At 46.2% G+C, this 16761-nt stretch overlaps 1 protein-coding gene across 2 annotated transcripts in view; it reads left to right on the forward strand.

Moving 5' to 3' along the window:
- Positions 1-11871, forward strand: part of USP22 (ubiquitin specific peptidase 22) — a 91364-nt gene extending 79493 nt beyond the window's left edge. For both annotated transcript variants that reach the window (XM_040079174.2, XM_040079175.2), the window contains 6 exons: positions 1530-1688; positions 3770-3896; positions 5771-5862; positions 7269-7331; positions 9169-9318; positions 11260-11871. In XM_040079174.2, coding sequence (XP_039935108.1) covers positions 1530-1688; positions 3770-3896; positions 5771-5862; positions 7269-7331; positions 9169-9318; positions 11260-11302 — 634 coding nt within the window. In that variant the 3' untranslated portion in view covers positions 11303-11871. The remainder of the gene's footprint in view (positions 1-1529; positions 1689-3769; positions 3897-5770; positions 5863-7268; positions 7332-9168; positions 9319-11259) is intronic.
- Positions 11872-16761: the final 4890 nt, after the last annotated feature.

Raw genomic sequence — 16761 nt, forward strand, 5'->3', positions numbered from 1 at the left:
TCCTACCAAACCATCCTGGGATTCTATAATTCTATCAGCTAAATGCAAGCAATTACCAGTTAACTGTCACAGATTAGGACACACCTTAAAAGCTGCCTGAAGAGCACCACAGGCTTATGCACATAAACCTTTTACTAGTCTGGAAAAGGTGGGTGTTTCCCAAGATCATAAGGAAAAGACTTCCAAGATCTCTTTGAATTTCGAAATACATAATTGCAACTACATTTGAAGAAGATTCTGATACAGAGCCACATTTTCCTTCAGTCAGGAGCCTCATGTATCATCGGGAGAGGTTTCAAAGAGGCGGATGCCTAATGTAATCTCAGGTACCAGAAAAAAAAGCCTTTAGAAGAGTATGGAAAAAGGTATTTATTGTTCTGCTCTGTACTGGAACAAGTTGACTTCTCTTTGGAGATGTTTGGTGTTGCCATAGTGCAGAAGTCAGAGTTCTTGTTTTTTGTTCTGCCTTGCATTCTTGCTGTCCTGCACATGGGCTGGGCTTGTTTGAATCTGCTTTTATTCTCAGTGTCCTGGAGGGATTTGCAAAAGATTTACTGTAAGGAAAGCATAGGAGATTTTGTTCTATGCCTGGTAGAGCCACAGAATCCTTATGTGGTAATGCAAAGCTTGATTTGTTATGACACAATATTAACATTGATGAAACTTTGACAAAAGCAGTTTTCTTTTGAAAACTGACAACTTTTGCACAAATGAAGCAGGGGAAAAGGTAGAATATTGAAGGCTTAATGAGATAGCAGAGTGAAAGATGCTAGTTTTAGGGGAAGAGGGAACTCAAAAATTAAACATAACAAGGAGCTTAGACCCCTGAAGTTCTCTTAAAAATGTGGATGCTGGAAGAAAAGATTTGAGTCAATAGCAGTTAAAATTTTGAGCAGCTTTTTCTGCAGTCTGGCTCTTGGCTTCTCTTCAGCTGTCTTTAGACAGCTCTGATGGAGAACATGAGCTACCACTTGGTGTAGTTATTCTTTGGCCTCTCAAATCTCAAATGCTGCAGGAGATGGTTAGAGGAACTGCAAAGCTGAATTCAGTGCATTGCTGGACACCAAAAGTATTTTTAAAGACTTCTCTTTTTTGAGGTAGCCTCAAGCACCATCTTCCATAACTTGAGCAGACAAGATCAGCTTGTAAATGAGTTGGATGGCACGTAGCTGCTGTCACAGATGTGAACTGGTTTATACTGGGCAGGAGTGTCTCTGTCTCAGAGCAGCTCTGCTTTGAGTCTCAGGGCTCCAGTGAGTGTGAGAATGTCTTAAACGCTTTCATTTTGCATTTAATGCATCGGGTGCATTTCCCCAGGCGCAGGGCTTTTAAATATGCAGGGAAACGATCGATTGTGGGGAAACACTCTGGAGCAGCTCTATTTTCTGTCATCTCTGAGTGCCCTCTAGGGGTGATGGAGATCCCAAAGCCCTTAAAACCAAGTACCTGGAGTGTCCCCCCCAAAGCGAGAGAGAAACCCTTCCTTTGGCTTCCTTTAAAGGTGTGTGGCACCCTTCTGTTTCCCACAGTGGCGTTTCCACGACGATAGACCCCTTCTGGGACATCAGTTTGGATCTGCCAGGCTCTTCCACCCCGTTCTGGCCGCTGAGTCCGGGCAGCGATGGCAGCGTCGTCAATGGGGAAAGCCACGTGTCGGGCACCACCACGCTCACAGACTGCTTGCGAAGGTATGGCCTGCCTCAGGCACAGCTTGGCCTTGGAGAAAGGGACTTTGCCTTCATCTCCTTCTCCTGGTGGCTCTGAACACTGGGATTAAGTGGTGCTTTGTCACAGCTCTGTCCACAAGCGGCATTTTTACACGTATTTTTGTTGTTTGCACGTGAGGAAGTAAGAAGGCTCAGCAACAATAAGCACTCAAAGCCTCTTGCCGCATGATGTAAGAAAAAACCAAATTTTGCGTTGGCTACTGCCAGGCAGTGTGGTTTTACATGATCAAAATCGCTAACATCTGTCTCCCTGTTCTTGGTTCTGGTGGCTGAGGAGGCACATGAGAAGAATTTACATTGCATTTAATATTTATCTAAATTCTAACACCAAGTAGGGGTCAGATTTTTGCTCTAAGCACGGCTGAGAGTCAGCTACTGCCAGCTTAGTTGCAGGGATGCCATTAAGGATTAAAAGAATGGAGCTTTCAAAAAGAAAAGGTAATTCTGAGGCTGACACTTTGGCATCTTGGAAAGAGGTACCTGGGGAGAAGGTTGTGGCTTTGTGTACAGTTCACTTGGATCTTTCAGCAGATCTGAAAGTCATTCTCTTGTGGCAAATGCAGATATTTGCCTGAGGAAGAGGTTATGTGGAGCCTAGGGCAAAGCTAATCCTCCTGAAATAAAAATTCGTAGTCTCTAACATCTGGTTTCTAATCTGCTTGACACCATTAAGATCAATAATTTTAAGGAAATGAGGGAATTAGTGATGATGAAAAATTGCTGATGCAGGAATACATCAAGAGGCAAAACCAATCGAATTTTGGTGATTTTCTTCAACACAGAGATTGGTAGAATCAAAATTGATGATAGGGAAGGAAAAACATCCAGGTTCAAAGATACTTCCAGAAAGTATGGATTTTGGAAAGAAGTTGAACTGTAATGGATACAGGGGATGGGTCTGTGTGTTTATCCAAAAGTTAGCAAGAAAAAGGGTGTGCAGCTTCATGGCAGTGTGGCCATGCAGCTGAAGTTGACCTGAGGAAGGAAGGATTCAGCAGGAATGTGACACAAAAATGAGAAGATAAGGGCATTCCAAACAACTATCAGAGCAAGTTTATAAGCCTTTGAAGTGATTTAAGGGAAAACAAATGCAAAGCAAAGAAAAAAAAGAAAAACAAAAGGATGATGACACATAGGCCAGGTAAAGGAAATCTTGTCAATTAATCAGGAAGCTGTGGTTTCATTTAAGTCTAGAGGCTGCTCTGGCCATAGAATGAGGTGAGGGACAAACTGACACTGTTACCCTCACATTCTTTGTGTGCATTAATGGAAAAAAAAACCCTACATTTCAAAATACTTCATCTGAAAAATCCTAGTTACAAGGCAGCCTCTGGGGACATGGTTGAGTTGCCCTGTGGAAATCTAAACTTGGAGGAAAGGACTGAGAAAGGAAAAGTCCATGGTCCTGGCCTCTCTGTTCTGAATTTCTGGAAAAGAAGGATTTTGCGTTAGTTTGTAGTGAGAACATTGAGGTAGTCCATTTTCTGTGAGCCCTTCCCTGTTCCCTAATGGTCTCTTCCCATCATTCCTTTGAGCAGCTCTGTCTGAAAATTTTGAAAGAGATTTTTTCTACTTGTCAACAAAGGTTTTTTAGAAGGGTATTTTGAAAAGAACTTTGTGTTTACAGGCCTTTCCATCTCAGAGCTTTGATCTCAGCCCTGGAGGGCTGCAAGGTAGAATAGTGTGTTGCACAAGAGTATCTTCCATATCAGTGTTTTTGGGTTTGAAAACAAAAGATCTTTCTTTGCTTTCTCTATGAAAATGAGCTGTTCTGCTGTAGATGAACTAACACTGAGCTCCTTTCTTAGCCACTGATTCACTTCAGTGCAGGTGAGAGCAATGATCCATGTCCCATTTGGATATCTGAGCCACAGCACTTGACATTATTATGGTGTTATTGTAGGCTTTTCCAAAATTACTTAAAACCCACTGACTCTGGTCTCTTGTGGTGCCAGTGACCCACAAATAAAAGTGTTTTCAGCACATGTCAAAAACCATCTGATTGTTTTGTGCATTCCTTTGCTTTTCAATATTATTTTTAGGTTTACAAGGCCAGAACATCTAGGAAGCAGTGCCAAAATCAAATGTAGTGGTTGCCATAGCTACCAAGAATCTACCAAACAACTCACTATGAAGAAGTTACCCATTGTGGCCTGTTTTCATCTCAAAGTAAGTTCACGGGGGGCCAACAGAGCAGAGGATGTGGATTCCTCTCTGAGAGGATGAGCTGAATTCCTGGATATGTATTCTGGCTTTCACTGACTAAACTTTTATGATATAAATTAATATAAAGAACATCTTGCCTTGCCCAGGTAGATTTTTTGTTAAGATGGTGTTACATTATCTCTGATGTAGCTTTGCACTGTGTCTGGGGGAACTTAACCAGCTTGAATCCGGAGACAGAATGGAAGTTACACTCCTTCATCCTACATGATACAATTTTTACACTTTCACTGAAAGGCTGCCACTGTATTGAAGGAAAAGCATTGAAAAGTTCTGATATCAATGGAGAAACATTATTGTATCTTCCAATTGCAGTGAAGTTTTAAACATTTTAAATATTTCCAAAGCAGATGTCAGGTGAAGTTATGGCAGATAATGTCACAGCTGGGGCCCTTGGAGAGTTTAGTCCTGTATAATTTCTGTCTGAAATGTGGTGTAAAGTGAGCAGCTGTCACAGCAGGTGAAGGTCATTCTGTGTCAAGAGGCAAAGGGTCCTTTGTGATGCCACGTGATGCCACGTGCCAAGTGATGCCACGTCCTGGAAGAAGGTGTATCAGGTGGAAGGACTTCCCCCTCTAATTCACAGGCTTTTCCAGACTGTGGGACAGTCATTCCTGCAGGTGTTCATCCCCACCAGCTTCTTCAGCTGCAGCTTCAGCATTGCCCATGAGGATGTGCAGTGTCACGTGCCAGATGTTATAGCCTGACTGGACTGGGTAGAAGCACAGTTCCTTAGTTTTAATTTGGCTCTTTCTGATCTTCCTGAAGGACATTGTTTCATCAGTTTTGGGCTTCTGTCTTTATTGCTGTAGAGTAGTTGACAAAATAGACCTTCATGATTCTGCTCTTTAGGCAAGTCAAGGTGAATGTGCTCCACTCCTTTCCTATACTTAGTTCAGTATTTGTGTTATCCCAAATGACTGAAGATTTCTTTTGGAAAATAAATTCCTTTTCCTAAGTGATTGTGTTGCCGTGTCCATGCAAAATGCAAATTTCATTTTGTGTGTTAATGCAAGAGAGAAACACAAAAGATAAGTATTACAGAAGTCTCAGCTTTTCACATCTGGATCTGTTGCTAGGGAATTGTTACAGCAACACAATTGGAAAATAATTAACTTGAAGTGTAAATAGAGCAGAATTTCTGAAAAATGGAGAGGGAAGCTGCCCTTAAATAGAAACTCATTCATCTCTTTCTGGTATTCGTTCCTGTTTCCATTTAATGTTCAGTGAAGGAGATGAGGAGAGGATGGTGGGTATTGCAGGCCCCTTTTGGCTGAGGGACAAGGCTTTTTTTGTTAGCATATTCCATTTTTTGCCATCATTTGAGTGGGTATTCCTGTGTAGGCTTGACTCCTGTCACTTGAGATGATTGGATGGGTGGATTCAGAGTGTGAATCTGAAGGCAAACTCTGTTCTCACCAGTTCTGTGAGGCAGGGTAGGCAGCAGCCATGGGTTTGAACAGCCCTCGTGCCAATGAACACTGCTTTGGGTAAAGGCTCTGTGTGCTCTCCCTGTTTAATAGATTTTTTTTCTTTGATGTCAGGTGGGAATAAGTTTGTATGCACAGACATCAAGGTAAAGAATCTAATTAATACTGTATTAACACTGAGCCCCCAAATGGTGGGTTATTTTCCTGATAGAAACGTGTTGTTATTTACATGAACATTCCCAGAGAGATGGTAGGAAAAAATCCGGGGCTGTCCCTGCACGGTGACTGCTGATGTGCTTTCATGTTATTGTTTCTAAGCTTAGGACATTTATAAAAGACATGAAATTTAACTTTTCTCTAAAGAAAAAACCCTCTTGCCTTTGCCTACAGCGGTTTGAACACTCAGCCAAACTGAGGCGGAAGATCACTACGTATGTCTCGTTTCCACTGGAGCTGGACATGACACCTTTCATGGCTTCCAGGTGGGTTCCCAGTCCAAAACCCCCCAGAGACCTGAGCAGAACTGGTTCCCAGTTCATACATGTGCAGCACAAAACAGGGAGAACAGTGTCTGTGCTGGTACTTCTGCCATGAGCTTCTCTGTGGAAGGTGTAACTTGTCTAAACCCATTTTTAGCTAAACTGTTCAGTTTCATGTGCCTGAAAAGGATTTATATTTAAACATTGTGGTGGGGTTCTTTAATTAATGTGTGTTATGTTTCTGGTTGCCTGTTAAATTTATGGACCCACGTCCATCCTGCCTTCAGATCCCTGCTTTGGTCCCATCCCTTCAGTGCCCACCCACCTGCCATCCTGTGCAGTTGGCCACAGCAGAGCCAACCTAATCCCTAACCAGTATTCCTGAAGTTATAAAAACCCTTCCTCTTTATTCCTGCACATATGCAAATCCAGAGGTTTTTGTTTAGTGCCTTCAACTTGTGTTTAGAGAATGCTGCAAGAAGCAAAAACATAGTTCAGATTAAAATAGAAACAGCAAGACTTCTCCCACCTCCCAGGTTTGTGGAAGAAGTGGCATTTATATAAATGCATCTTTTTTATGAAAGGAATTTAATCAGCTTAATTAAAAAAGTATTTGTCAGGTATTCATGCAAATATGCAAGAGGGTATTCAGATTGAATTTATATCTGAAGCAGTGCAAAAAGCCCCAAACCATGGTATCTCTTAACAGAGAGACTCTATTTGATGCCTAAATTTTACTTAAAATTTCAAGCTTTGCCTGCACTCCTCATTTCCCAAGAAAAAAAAAAAAAAAGTAGATGCTTCTACCAAGAGAGAAAGGAGAGCCCTGAAGCTCTGTTAAATACTGTTATATTAAGAATATATGGTTTATTCCAATATATTCTGGAGATTTTGTGACTTCCTTGTCCTCTGTGGTGAATTCTCCCTGGATGGAACAGGCTCTGCTGATGAAAGGCATCCAGCATAATGGAATAGAGATGGGATAATCAGCAGGCATAACTCAGTACTCTGAATTTCACCAGCATAATCCTATTGCTGCTGTCAAAACACAAAATGAATTTACAAGTCGGAGCCGGGATGATTGACCCATCACAAGATAAAGGATTGATGTAATTAGATAATTTCCCGCGTTTCAAACACAAATCTTCTCTTAACCTCTTTTTAAGCTTTTTGGATAAAACATTTGACGTAAACAGATGTGTATTTGACCAGGAGGAGAAATGGTGTTTGTGATGTAGCACTGCTGGGAGAGCAAATAAAGCATCTTTAGCATCCTGATCAGCCCTTTGCTGCTCAGCTGGAATAAGGACCTGGATTCAGCAAACCGGGCTGTGTCGTGCCAGAGTAAATTCCTGGGTTTGGGAAGCCTCTGCTTTAAGTGACTGGATTTTTGTGTGTGTGTGTTGCAGTAAAGAGAGCAGAATGAACGGGCAGTACCAGCAGCCGACGGATAGTCTAAACAATGATAATAAGTAAGTGCTACATTCCATGGCTCCTGTTGTGAAAGGTAGTTGCCTTCTAGAAGGAGATGGTGTTGCTTTATGTCCTGCAGTGCCGGTGCATTACCATGTCTGACAGCGCAGTAAGTCTGAAATGTTGCAAAATAAAGCTTCACTCCCTGCAGTTCCTGCTCTGGCAGCTGTTCCAGAGCTGAGGGTGATTCCCCCAGCACATGGGCTGTGGGCAAAATCAAATGCTGGGGTCACAATTTTTATGACAAGGGATGGGTGTCGCCTTGAATTATTCCTCTTCTTATTGCAAAGGGAGTTCCAGAGGACCAAAGAAAGTTAATAGAACACCGACAAAGTCAGGAGTAGATATCCCAGAAATCCTGGGGTCTGTTGGTCAGATGTTGATTCCAGTCAGAATAAATGATGAACTTGTGTGGGACTCTGTCAGGATCATAAAGGGGATGTCATTGAAACCAGTATCCACTGCTGTATGGGAATAGAAATGGTCACACAAACCTTACCTCTTCAGTTAAATAAGGTTACAAGTTTCATTGCTGCTGTTGTGTATTTAAAGTCAAGGCACTTGGTTTGCCACTAAAAGTTCCAGTAAGAGTCACACAAAGATGTAAAACCAAACTAACCAGGTCTTAGAGCAGGTGTTGTGTGGGCCTACAGCTCGAATCATTACATGTGGGGTGTTCAGTAGTGTTGGAAAAGGTCTGAAGGTAACACAGCTGATCACTTTTGAGGTTTGCACATGCCTCAACTTGAGAAGTTGTTAAAAATTAGGCAGATTTAGGTAATGAGAGCAAAGACATCTGGATTCCTCAGGGATCTGGGTGCCAGGGAACAGCTGGGGCAATGTCAGAAGGCTCCAGCTGGGTCTGAGGGGTGCTGTCCATCCATCCGAGATGGATTCAAGGACTCCCCTGGAGAGGGTGGCTCTAAATCAGTGGCTCTGTAGGCAGTCAGTGAATAGGTGCCTTGTTGTGGCACCGCTGTGTCAAAAGAGGTCTGTGAATTTTAAACTTGAGTAGGACAATGTCAAGTGAGATTAGAGAGATTATTTTACCATTGTGTAGCTGTCCTTGTGTCACACACAAAGTGTGAGGGCAGCATTTTATGAAAGAGTTAAAGAGAGTGGAAAATGCTTGAAAAAGAGCCACTGGTGTGTTTAAGACTGGAAACAAAATCTTACCTTAGAACAAAAGAGCCAAAGACTTCGGTCTTGCACTCGGGGAAAAAAAAAAAAAAAAAAAAAAATGAGAGCAACTTGATTATCAGTATCTTTTTTGGAACAGAGGTGGGCCTGAAAGTTTTCAGGCAAATGCACAGCAGCATCTGAGAGCTGGAAGTTGAGGCTGAATAAATTCAGTACTTCAAAATAAGTACAGGCTTTGCAGATTAAGGATAGTTAATCAGTTCAGCAGTTTATCATTAGAAATATCTAAGACTACCTCTTTCCCTATGCCTCAAATGCATTTTTTTCTGGTTCACTAGAGTAAATCAGGGAAGTAGAAGGTCAGACTGGATAATCAGTGGTCCTCTTCAGGAATGCACCAATATTGATCTATTTTTGAAATTTGGTAGGCAGTATTGGTAAAGCTGACAGTGGTCACCAGACTGGAGAGCTGCAGAAATAGCAAGACAGGAAAAGAAAAAAATGTTTCTTTTTTTTCCCTGGGCAAGGCCACCTTTGTCCCAGCCTAGTGTTAAAGCTGGTGTTTTACTCGTGTATCAGATCCTTCACCATTGCTATGTGCTATTTATGTACAAAAGCTTCTGCCTGTCTGAAATACCCGTTGTTTTCCCCTTCCCCCTGCTGATGCACGTATTCATGATGTGTTTTGTGTCCCAGGTATTCCTTGTTTGCAGTAGTTAATCACCAGGGAACCTTGGAGAGTGGGCATTATACCAGCTTCATCAGGCAGCACAAGGACCAGTGGTTCAAGTGTGATGATGCCATTATCACCAAGGCAAGCATTAAGGATGTGCTAGACAGTGAAGGGTAAGTGGTCACCTGGGAAGGGGAAAGGGAAGCAAACTTTGACCTTTGTTGGGTTTTCCTTACTTTAAAAAACCCCATTTACTCATAGAGGAGGGTAATTTCTCTCTTGAATAGCCCTTGTAATGCTCAGTGCTTCAGCATGAGACTGCACAATTACATTTATACAGAATTGCTCTATAACCCTGGATTTGCTGAAGGAGAGGGAGGGGAATCGGGTGACTCTGCAATGTCTGGAGCTGGTGCTCATGTCCAAACTCCTGCTGATGGAAGGGATTCTGAAAACCAGGGTGATGTGATCACCCAGTGCAGGAGCAGTGCTTACCTCTGTGGCACAATCCAGTCTGCGCCTGCAGAACCTTTGGATTGTTATGAGTGTAAAAGATTTAAAGAAAAGCCATTAAGGAAGTGCTGTGACCTAGAATAGTAAGGCTCTATGGGAGGCAGGTAGAGAACATGAGCTGTTTCTTAGCTCATGGCTTTAAATTAATCTCAGATTGACATTATGCCTTCTGATATTTATATTACACAAGCTTTGGGAGGACAGAGCGGTATTTTTTAGGGGAAGCACCGTGGTGTTCCTCATTTGAGGGAAGCACTGAGGACTGGTGTATGTCCCAAGAAAAAAGCAACTTAAAATCTGAAGTCTTCATCTTGCATTTTCAGCCATGGATTTGGTACTGCAGAGATAAGTCTTTACCATTCTTGTTTTAATTATTCATGACATTTTCAAAGATTGCTGCAGGCACAGTGTTCAGGTTGTAATTTTTTTAATAGATTCTCCCATTTTTCCTTTTTTTAAACTTCATTTAGGAAGTAAAAACAGAAATCCATAATACCTGAATTTTAGCGTTAAATGACTTGACGGGGAACTTCTGCTTTGAGGCGAGCAGAGAAAGGAGTTTGTTGTGATTCAGTCACACGTGCCTGGTGCTCAGGTGGGGTTATGCCCATGGAAGAACCTGCCAGAGGCCAGGAGGAGAGGATGGACGGCACAGCTATTGCCCAGAAAGGCTGGTTTGAGCTTTGATGCATTTCCCTGGTTCAGATAAAGGCTGACACAGTGGCTCTGCATTGTGTGAGGGAATCCCTAGGGCCTGGATGGAATTACAACAATTGGAACATCTCAGAAGTGCTCTGAGGACTCAGCAGTGGCTGTGCCAGTGTGGGAACGGGGTTGTGTGGAGATCAGTCCCCTTCTTCTGTGTGACTGCTGAGGGGCTGGGCTCCCTTCTGTACCAGTGCACTCACAGTAATTAGGGACAGGAAGAATTTCATCCTTTAAAACACCAGATTTGAGTACAGATTGACACATCAGATATTGGACTGGGACATGAGTGTTCACCCACATGGCTGCTGCTTCGTTTTGCTTCTGTTCCAGTAAATAGGAGGCATTTTGCAGTAATCCTGGTCTGATCTCTGGCAGTGGGACTCTAAAGCAACAGTTGTACCTTAAAGCACCTTTCTTTTGTGTCACATTACTATTAAATGGTTGCTGCCTGCCTCAGCACCAACAGAATCCAATCTTCCAGAGTTTTCAGGTCCTGATTTCACAAGGTTTGACTTCTATAGAATCATAGAATGGCCTGGCTAAGAAAAGACCTTAAATCTCATCTCACTCCAAGCCCCTTTTACTATTCCACCTTTTTACTTTTACGCCTTATAGTATCCCAGGTTGCTCCAAGCCCTGTCCCTGGCCTTGAACACTTCCAGGGATGAGGAATCCATGGGGTTCCTCTTTGATGTACAGCTGTTCAGTTCCCTGAGTTGCTGGTAAAATTATGTCAGCTGGCTCCCCTCCCTCTCATCCCTGGTTAGCGTCCCTGGAATGGCCTCAAACTGAAAAGAAAACCAAAATTAACAGCCCTCGTGCTTCATGGTTGCATCAATGGAAACTCATCTGCTTTGGCACGGAACTGACACCGACCCTCTGCTCTCTTCCAGATATTTGCTGTTCTATCACAAACAGTTCCTGGAGTATGAATAGCCTTATCCAGCAGCTTGTCAGATGTAAACAAGGAAGAAAACAACGCAAGCCTTCTGAATCGACACACAAACCTACCTGAAATGAAAAGACCCATTACAAACCAACTCGCACTGAGCTGTAACAGGACCTACTTGACACTGACTCCCAGCCTGGAGAGTGAGACATGAACAATGTCCAACGTGTGTGCAGTGCCACGAGGACAGAAAGGGGGAAAGGAGGCTGCAGTCAGTCACTTAACAGAGGAAATATAAAATGAAAGGAATGCTCTGGGTGGGGGAAATGGGAGCAGAGGAGTCCGGGCGCTGGTACATCTCCTGTGTTCCTCCAAAATGTGTGTGGGAAGGCAAAGGATTCTACCCTCATCTCCATAAAGCATCTTCTCCATTTGGTGCTTCAGCTCCAACGACCAATCATATAACAGTTAAAATTAAAAATCCAAACCCATTTTTTTATGCATATGGGTCTGAAAGCAGTAGAGTGGAGGAGGAGGGGATGAGACAACTAAAGGACTTTGCAAGTATCTTTTTATTTGTGAATTTTAGTTATTAAATAAATACAGTATGAAACTATTAGGCTCTTTATTCTTCCAACAACCATGAAAGAAATCCTGGATTGTGGAACTGAAGCTGCAGCACTCAGACAGGTTTTCAAGCATGCCTGCTTGCCCAGGTAATGTTCAATGCCATCGGACTGCTCATCCAAAAGCATCAGCACAGATTCTGTTGTTTGAGCCCTTTGTTTTTTGTTTTGTTTTCTATAAATAGCTATTTTCTTAATTTTTTTTCCTTTTATTCCCTTTTTTTTCACAAGAATGAAATTCATAAATGCAACCATCAGTAAAAATGAATGAATTGGCATGTTTATACTGTAAGAGTTGTCTTGGTTCTTTTTCGTTTTGTTTTGTTTTGTTTTTTAATCTTGTGAATTAAGTTTGAATTTCTCAAAAGCGCTTGTTTTGTTGTTGCTAGGTTTTGGTTTGGTTGTTTTTGTTGGTTTTTTTTTTTACCCTTGCTGCCTTCCAAAGGTGGGTTTATATATATCTGACACTTGAGAGAACCTCAGTGGTGAAAAATGTACCATCTGTTGGGGACGGTGGCTGCCGGGGCAGCTTTGAGCGATGGATCTGCTGCTATTGAGCCCTTCTGCAGTGCTCTAAGTAAACAACACATTTTCCTGGTATGTGCTGGGCTGGTATTGGTTCCTTGTGTCCTCCCACATGGATTAACTCTTCACGTGCTCTTTTCCTCCTGCAGTGCCACAGCCTGTGTGTTGGTGTCAGCTCGCAGCTCTGGGGCCTTTCCTCCGCTCCATCGCTGTGGTCAGGTACCAGCAGGAGCTGCTCGTGCTGCATCTTGCTCTCAGGAGCTTGGGCTGGGAGAGGAAGCCTTGAGAACAGAGCTGGAAGAGCAAAAAGAGCTTTGTTCTCCCTTGTGGAGAGGGTGAAGTGTCAGCTGGGCACTGTGTGAATTGGTGTCACACCAAAAGTCACAGAACGGTTTGGGTTGGACCTTCAGGATCATCTTGTTCCGGTCCTTGCCCGGGGTAGGAACACCTTCTGCTGTCTCGGATTGCTCCGAGTCCTGTCCAGCCCGGCCTGGGACAATTCCAGGGATCCAGGGGCTTCTCTGATCTTTGACCTCGGCACGAATCCCCAGCCAGCCATTCCTGGCTTTGCCGGTGTGGAAGGGCAGGGAGGGACGGGAGCCTTTAGTTCTGTGCTCTAGGAACGAGGTACAGGTGTGAAACCTGCCCGAAACACAGCAAAAGAGGAAAAGAAGGGAGCTGAGTGTGTTTGGTCATTAAACGGCCATCTCACAAGAGCAGCTGAGCAGAAGGACGGTGGAATCCTTTCGATTGCACACAGGCTGGAACAGCACGAGGAGCATTTGTACATCTGCGACAGGGCACGGAGGAAGAAGGGACAAGTCGAAGCATCTCGAGGCAGACCCAGGAGTTTGGGCGTGGTGCGGGGGGTTCCCCGCTTCGCTGCCTGCGGAACGCGTCTCGCTGGGGCGATTTCATTTCCATTTGTCCTCGGCGCTTTTAGCCCAGCGTTCCCGGCCGGGGATCCGCAGGATCCGCTCCTTCCCCCGAGCCCGGCGCGGTGCGGATGCCGTGAGACGCTTTCCACTCGCTCTGAATAATGCAGCAGGCTTGCGGGGGGAGGCGGGGAGCAGGCTCCGCTCACCCGGCGCTGCTGCATTGCCGTTCCCGCCCGGATCAGAGCTGCCACCCCGCGGCAGGCGCCCGGCCGCGGCGGGGAGGAGTCCGGCGGTGCTTCGGCTTTGTAACGCCCGGGTCTGAGCCTTCGGCTGCCCTTTTAATGAATTCTGTTCTCCGCTGCCGCCGGCTTTGTGAAGCCTTCGGGAACAAATTGTTTAGGGACGAGGCAGCCGTGTAAATCACCCTTGGTTTTATCTCCCCGCCCATCTGGTGGAGAGGGTTCTGCTCTGTGCGGCTGCACGGGCGCAGATGGTTCTCGGGGGCAGCTTTCAGGGCTCTCTTTCTGGTTTCAAAAGCAGGATTTCTGGGGTATTAAAAGGTCTATTATTCTTTTCTTCCCCACTCTCTCCCGCCTGCCACCCCAGCCCCCGTGTCCCTGCCCGGATGGCGGCAGGTTCTGTTTCCAGCAGCAGTAAATCCACGGCGGTTCCCAGAGGAGGGGACAGCGTTTTCCCTTTTCTTATAAAAATGGAAGAGCAGCTGCCGGCGTGCGAGCAGCGCTACCCCTCACGCTGCTTTCCCTCAAACACAGCTTTCAATCCCCCTCCATCCCTTCAGCAGCAGCCGGGGAGCTCCTGCGCTGAATTATCCCCGGCAGAGCCGGGAGGATTCTCCGCGGAACTCCCTCAACATCGCCTGCAGGAACGCGCCGGGCACGGAGCAGCCGAAGGGAGGAGGGTGAAGCAAAGGCTCCCTGAGGTGCTGACAGCAGTGCCAGGCTGCCTCCTCCACCACCGACAGCTCCTCGTCCCGGGGAGCAGTTCGGGCTTGACTTGTTTATTTTGAGGCACATTTTCTGTCGGCGCAGCTGGATCTGTCGGGAGGAGGCGTCGGCAGAAACGACTGGAGACAAAGACTGGCGCAGCGATGCAGGCTCACGGTGGGGTGTGTTCTGTTACCTGCCAGCCGCGATCGCAGCTCTACAGGGGACACAAAAATAGCCAGAAAGCGGTTTTAGCTACGTTTTCATGTCCCCCGGCCACTCGAGTAGGGATAAAGCTTTGCCTGATGCTGGTGCCTGATGGAAAAAGCAGAAATGTGAGGATTGGTTAAACCCTGGGCCGGGGCTCTTGCTCAGAATCAGAATCCCGTGTGGTTTGACTCGTCCCATCTGGAGCTGCTGGTGCCCTGTACTCAGTGTCCCTCTCATACTGGAACTGATGTCTCCAGGTATGATCCTTTGGAGCTGCTGGCCAGTGGCTGTAAAGTGTGATGCCAGAACCATTGATTCCTCTTGGTTCTCCAGTGTTTGCCATTTTCCTGCTGATTTGTTCGAGTTGCTCCGTGTTACTCTTTCTCTGCTGGTAGTTGTAGTTACATTACCACAAGGAGGGGAGGGTGAGGGATGCTCCCCTCTTATTTCTGAGAAGGACTTGGCTCCCATTGAGTGTTTTCCCCAGTTTTTGAGACACCACATGGCGACAGGAGAAGCAGCCCTGTCCTAGCCCTGGCTTTGCCTGGGTGTGAGGTGAGTGACCTCCTGAGCCAGCCAGGGCAGGAGCTGCTGGTGCCACACAGGGTGAGCTCCTGCTCTCACTGGCACGGCCCTAAAATCCTTCTCATTTGAATAATTGATGCCTCTTGATCCTCCAGGGATGTCCTAATTGCGACACTGGCGGCACGTGTTCACTTATTTCTGTCCTGTTTTTAAATAAGGTTCAGAATCTCTGTATAAATACCATGACCAGGGGTTCCTGGAGGTGACACTCGAAGGTCTGTAGGGCACCAGGGCTGGGCTGGATCCACGAGTCCCCAGGAGCTCCCTGCTGGAAAGGGGCAGCCTGGTGAGGCACTGGCTGCTGCTCAGGGTTTTCCTTCTCCTGAATTCCCTGTCCTTGCTGGGAAGGGCTTCCTGGGAATTCCTCCCTGTGAGGGTGGGAGGCCCTGGCACAGAGTGCCCAGAGAAGCTGTGGCTGCCTCTGGATCCCTGGAAGTGTCCAGGGCCAGGTTGGACAGGGCTTGGAGCAACCTGGGAATGTGGAAGGTGTCCCTGCCCATGGCAGGGGGTTGGAATGTGATAATCTTTATGATTCCTTCCAACCCCAAATCATCCTGGGATTCTCCCTGCAGAGTCTGGGAAGGGAAATGCGGAGGAGGAAGAGATGTGGGGCTGTCGGTGCTGGGGGGCCCCACCCGAGGGGGATCTGAGCCCCAGTGAGGGTGCGGGACGTGGTGCTGCAGGAACACGGAGCAGGAGCCAGGGTGAAGAGGAGCCAAGAGGTTTGGAACACAAACAGGAACCTGAGGAGAACAGAGCAGGAGCAGAGCACAAATGCAAAGGGAGACTGAAGGATGTAGGAGACAGAGCAGGAGATGATGGGAGGGCAAGGAAGAGGCTGAGCTGGAACAGGAACCAAGAGCCTGGGGAAGCTGAGGGAGAGATTAATCTGTGCCAAGGTGCAGAATGAGGGAGAGCTGAGGCTGAGCAGGGCTGGGGAGCTCAGCAAGGGTGGAGGCCAAGGTGACTTCTGGGGCTGAAAGACTTCTGGAGTTGTAGAGGACTTGCGTTGCTATTGATCCCACAGGATTTGGGGCCGTGGTGTTGGAGACTGTGGGAGCTGAGGCTGTGGGGCAGAAAACCACAGGTCTGGAGACCACGGGAACTGACAGCAGCATGTTTAAACACAATTCCATTAAGGATTTTGGTGCCTGTCCCAGCTCCTCACGTGCAGCATCATGTCCTGGTGGTGAGGCAAAGCCTCACCATCGCCCATGGCAGTGCTGGAAACTGACAGTGGAGCTTCCCACACTGGCTCCTTACAAATTCCACCAGGAAATCCTTGGATCCAATTCCACATTTGAGATGTTCACAGCTGTGAGAATCATTCTGATACATGAAGGAATGTCCAAGCAGGGAGGGGTGAGCTCTCCATGGGCAGGCACCGCTTGGTCCTTTGCAGGGATGCTGGTGGTGGAACCAGGATGAAAACCCCCCTGAGATGTCCCCAACGGCCGGGATGCACCGAGGTCAAGCTGGAGGGTGAAGTCAGATGCTGCTACATGGGAAGCAACTTCTTTCACTGGGAGTGCCCAAGAACAACGGGAATTTAGTTTCCTGGGTGGAAGCAAACAGCTCCGTGCAACCTCCAGCTCTGTCTGTATCCTGCAGCCCTTGGCACAGCCCGGGCTGGGTGGGGATTGTTCCAGTCACTGGCAGCAGAGGGTGAAGCAGCTTTGATTTGGGCGCAGAGGGAGCATCCCTCCGTTCTGATCCCGTGCTGGCACATCCACTGAGC

This window comes from Hirundo rustica, chromosome 15, assembly GCF_015227805.2.
Source record: "Hirundo rustica isolate bHirRus1 chromosome 15, bHirRus1.pri.v3, whole genome shotgun sequence".
NCBI classification, from domain to species: Eukaryota; Metazoa; Chordata; class Aves; order Passeriformes; family Hirundinidae; genus Hirundo; species Hirundo rustica.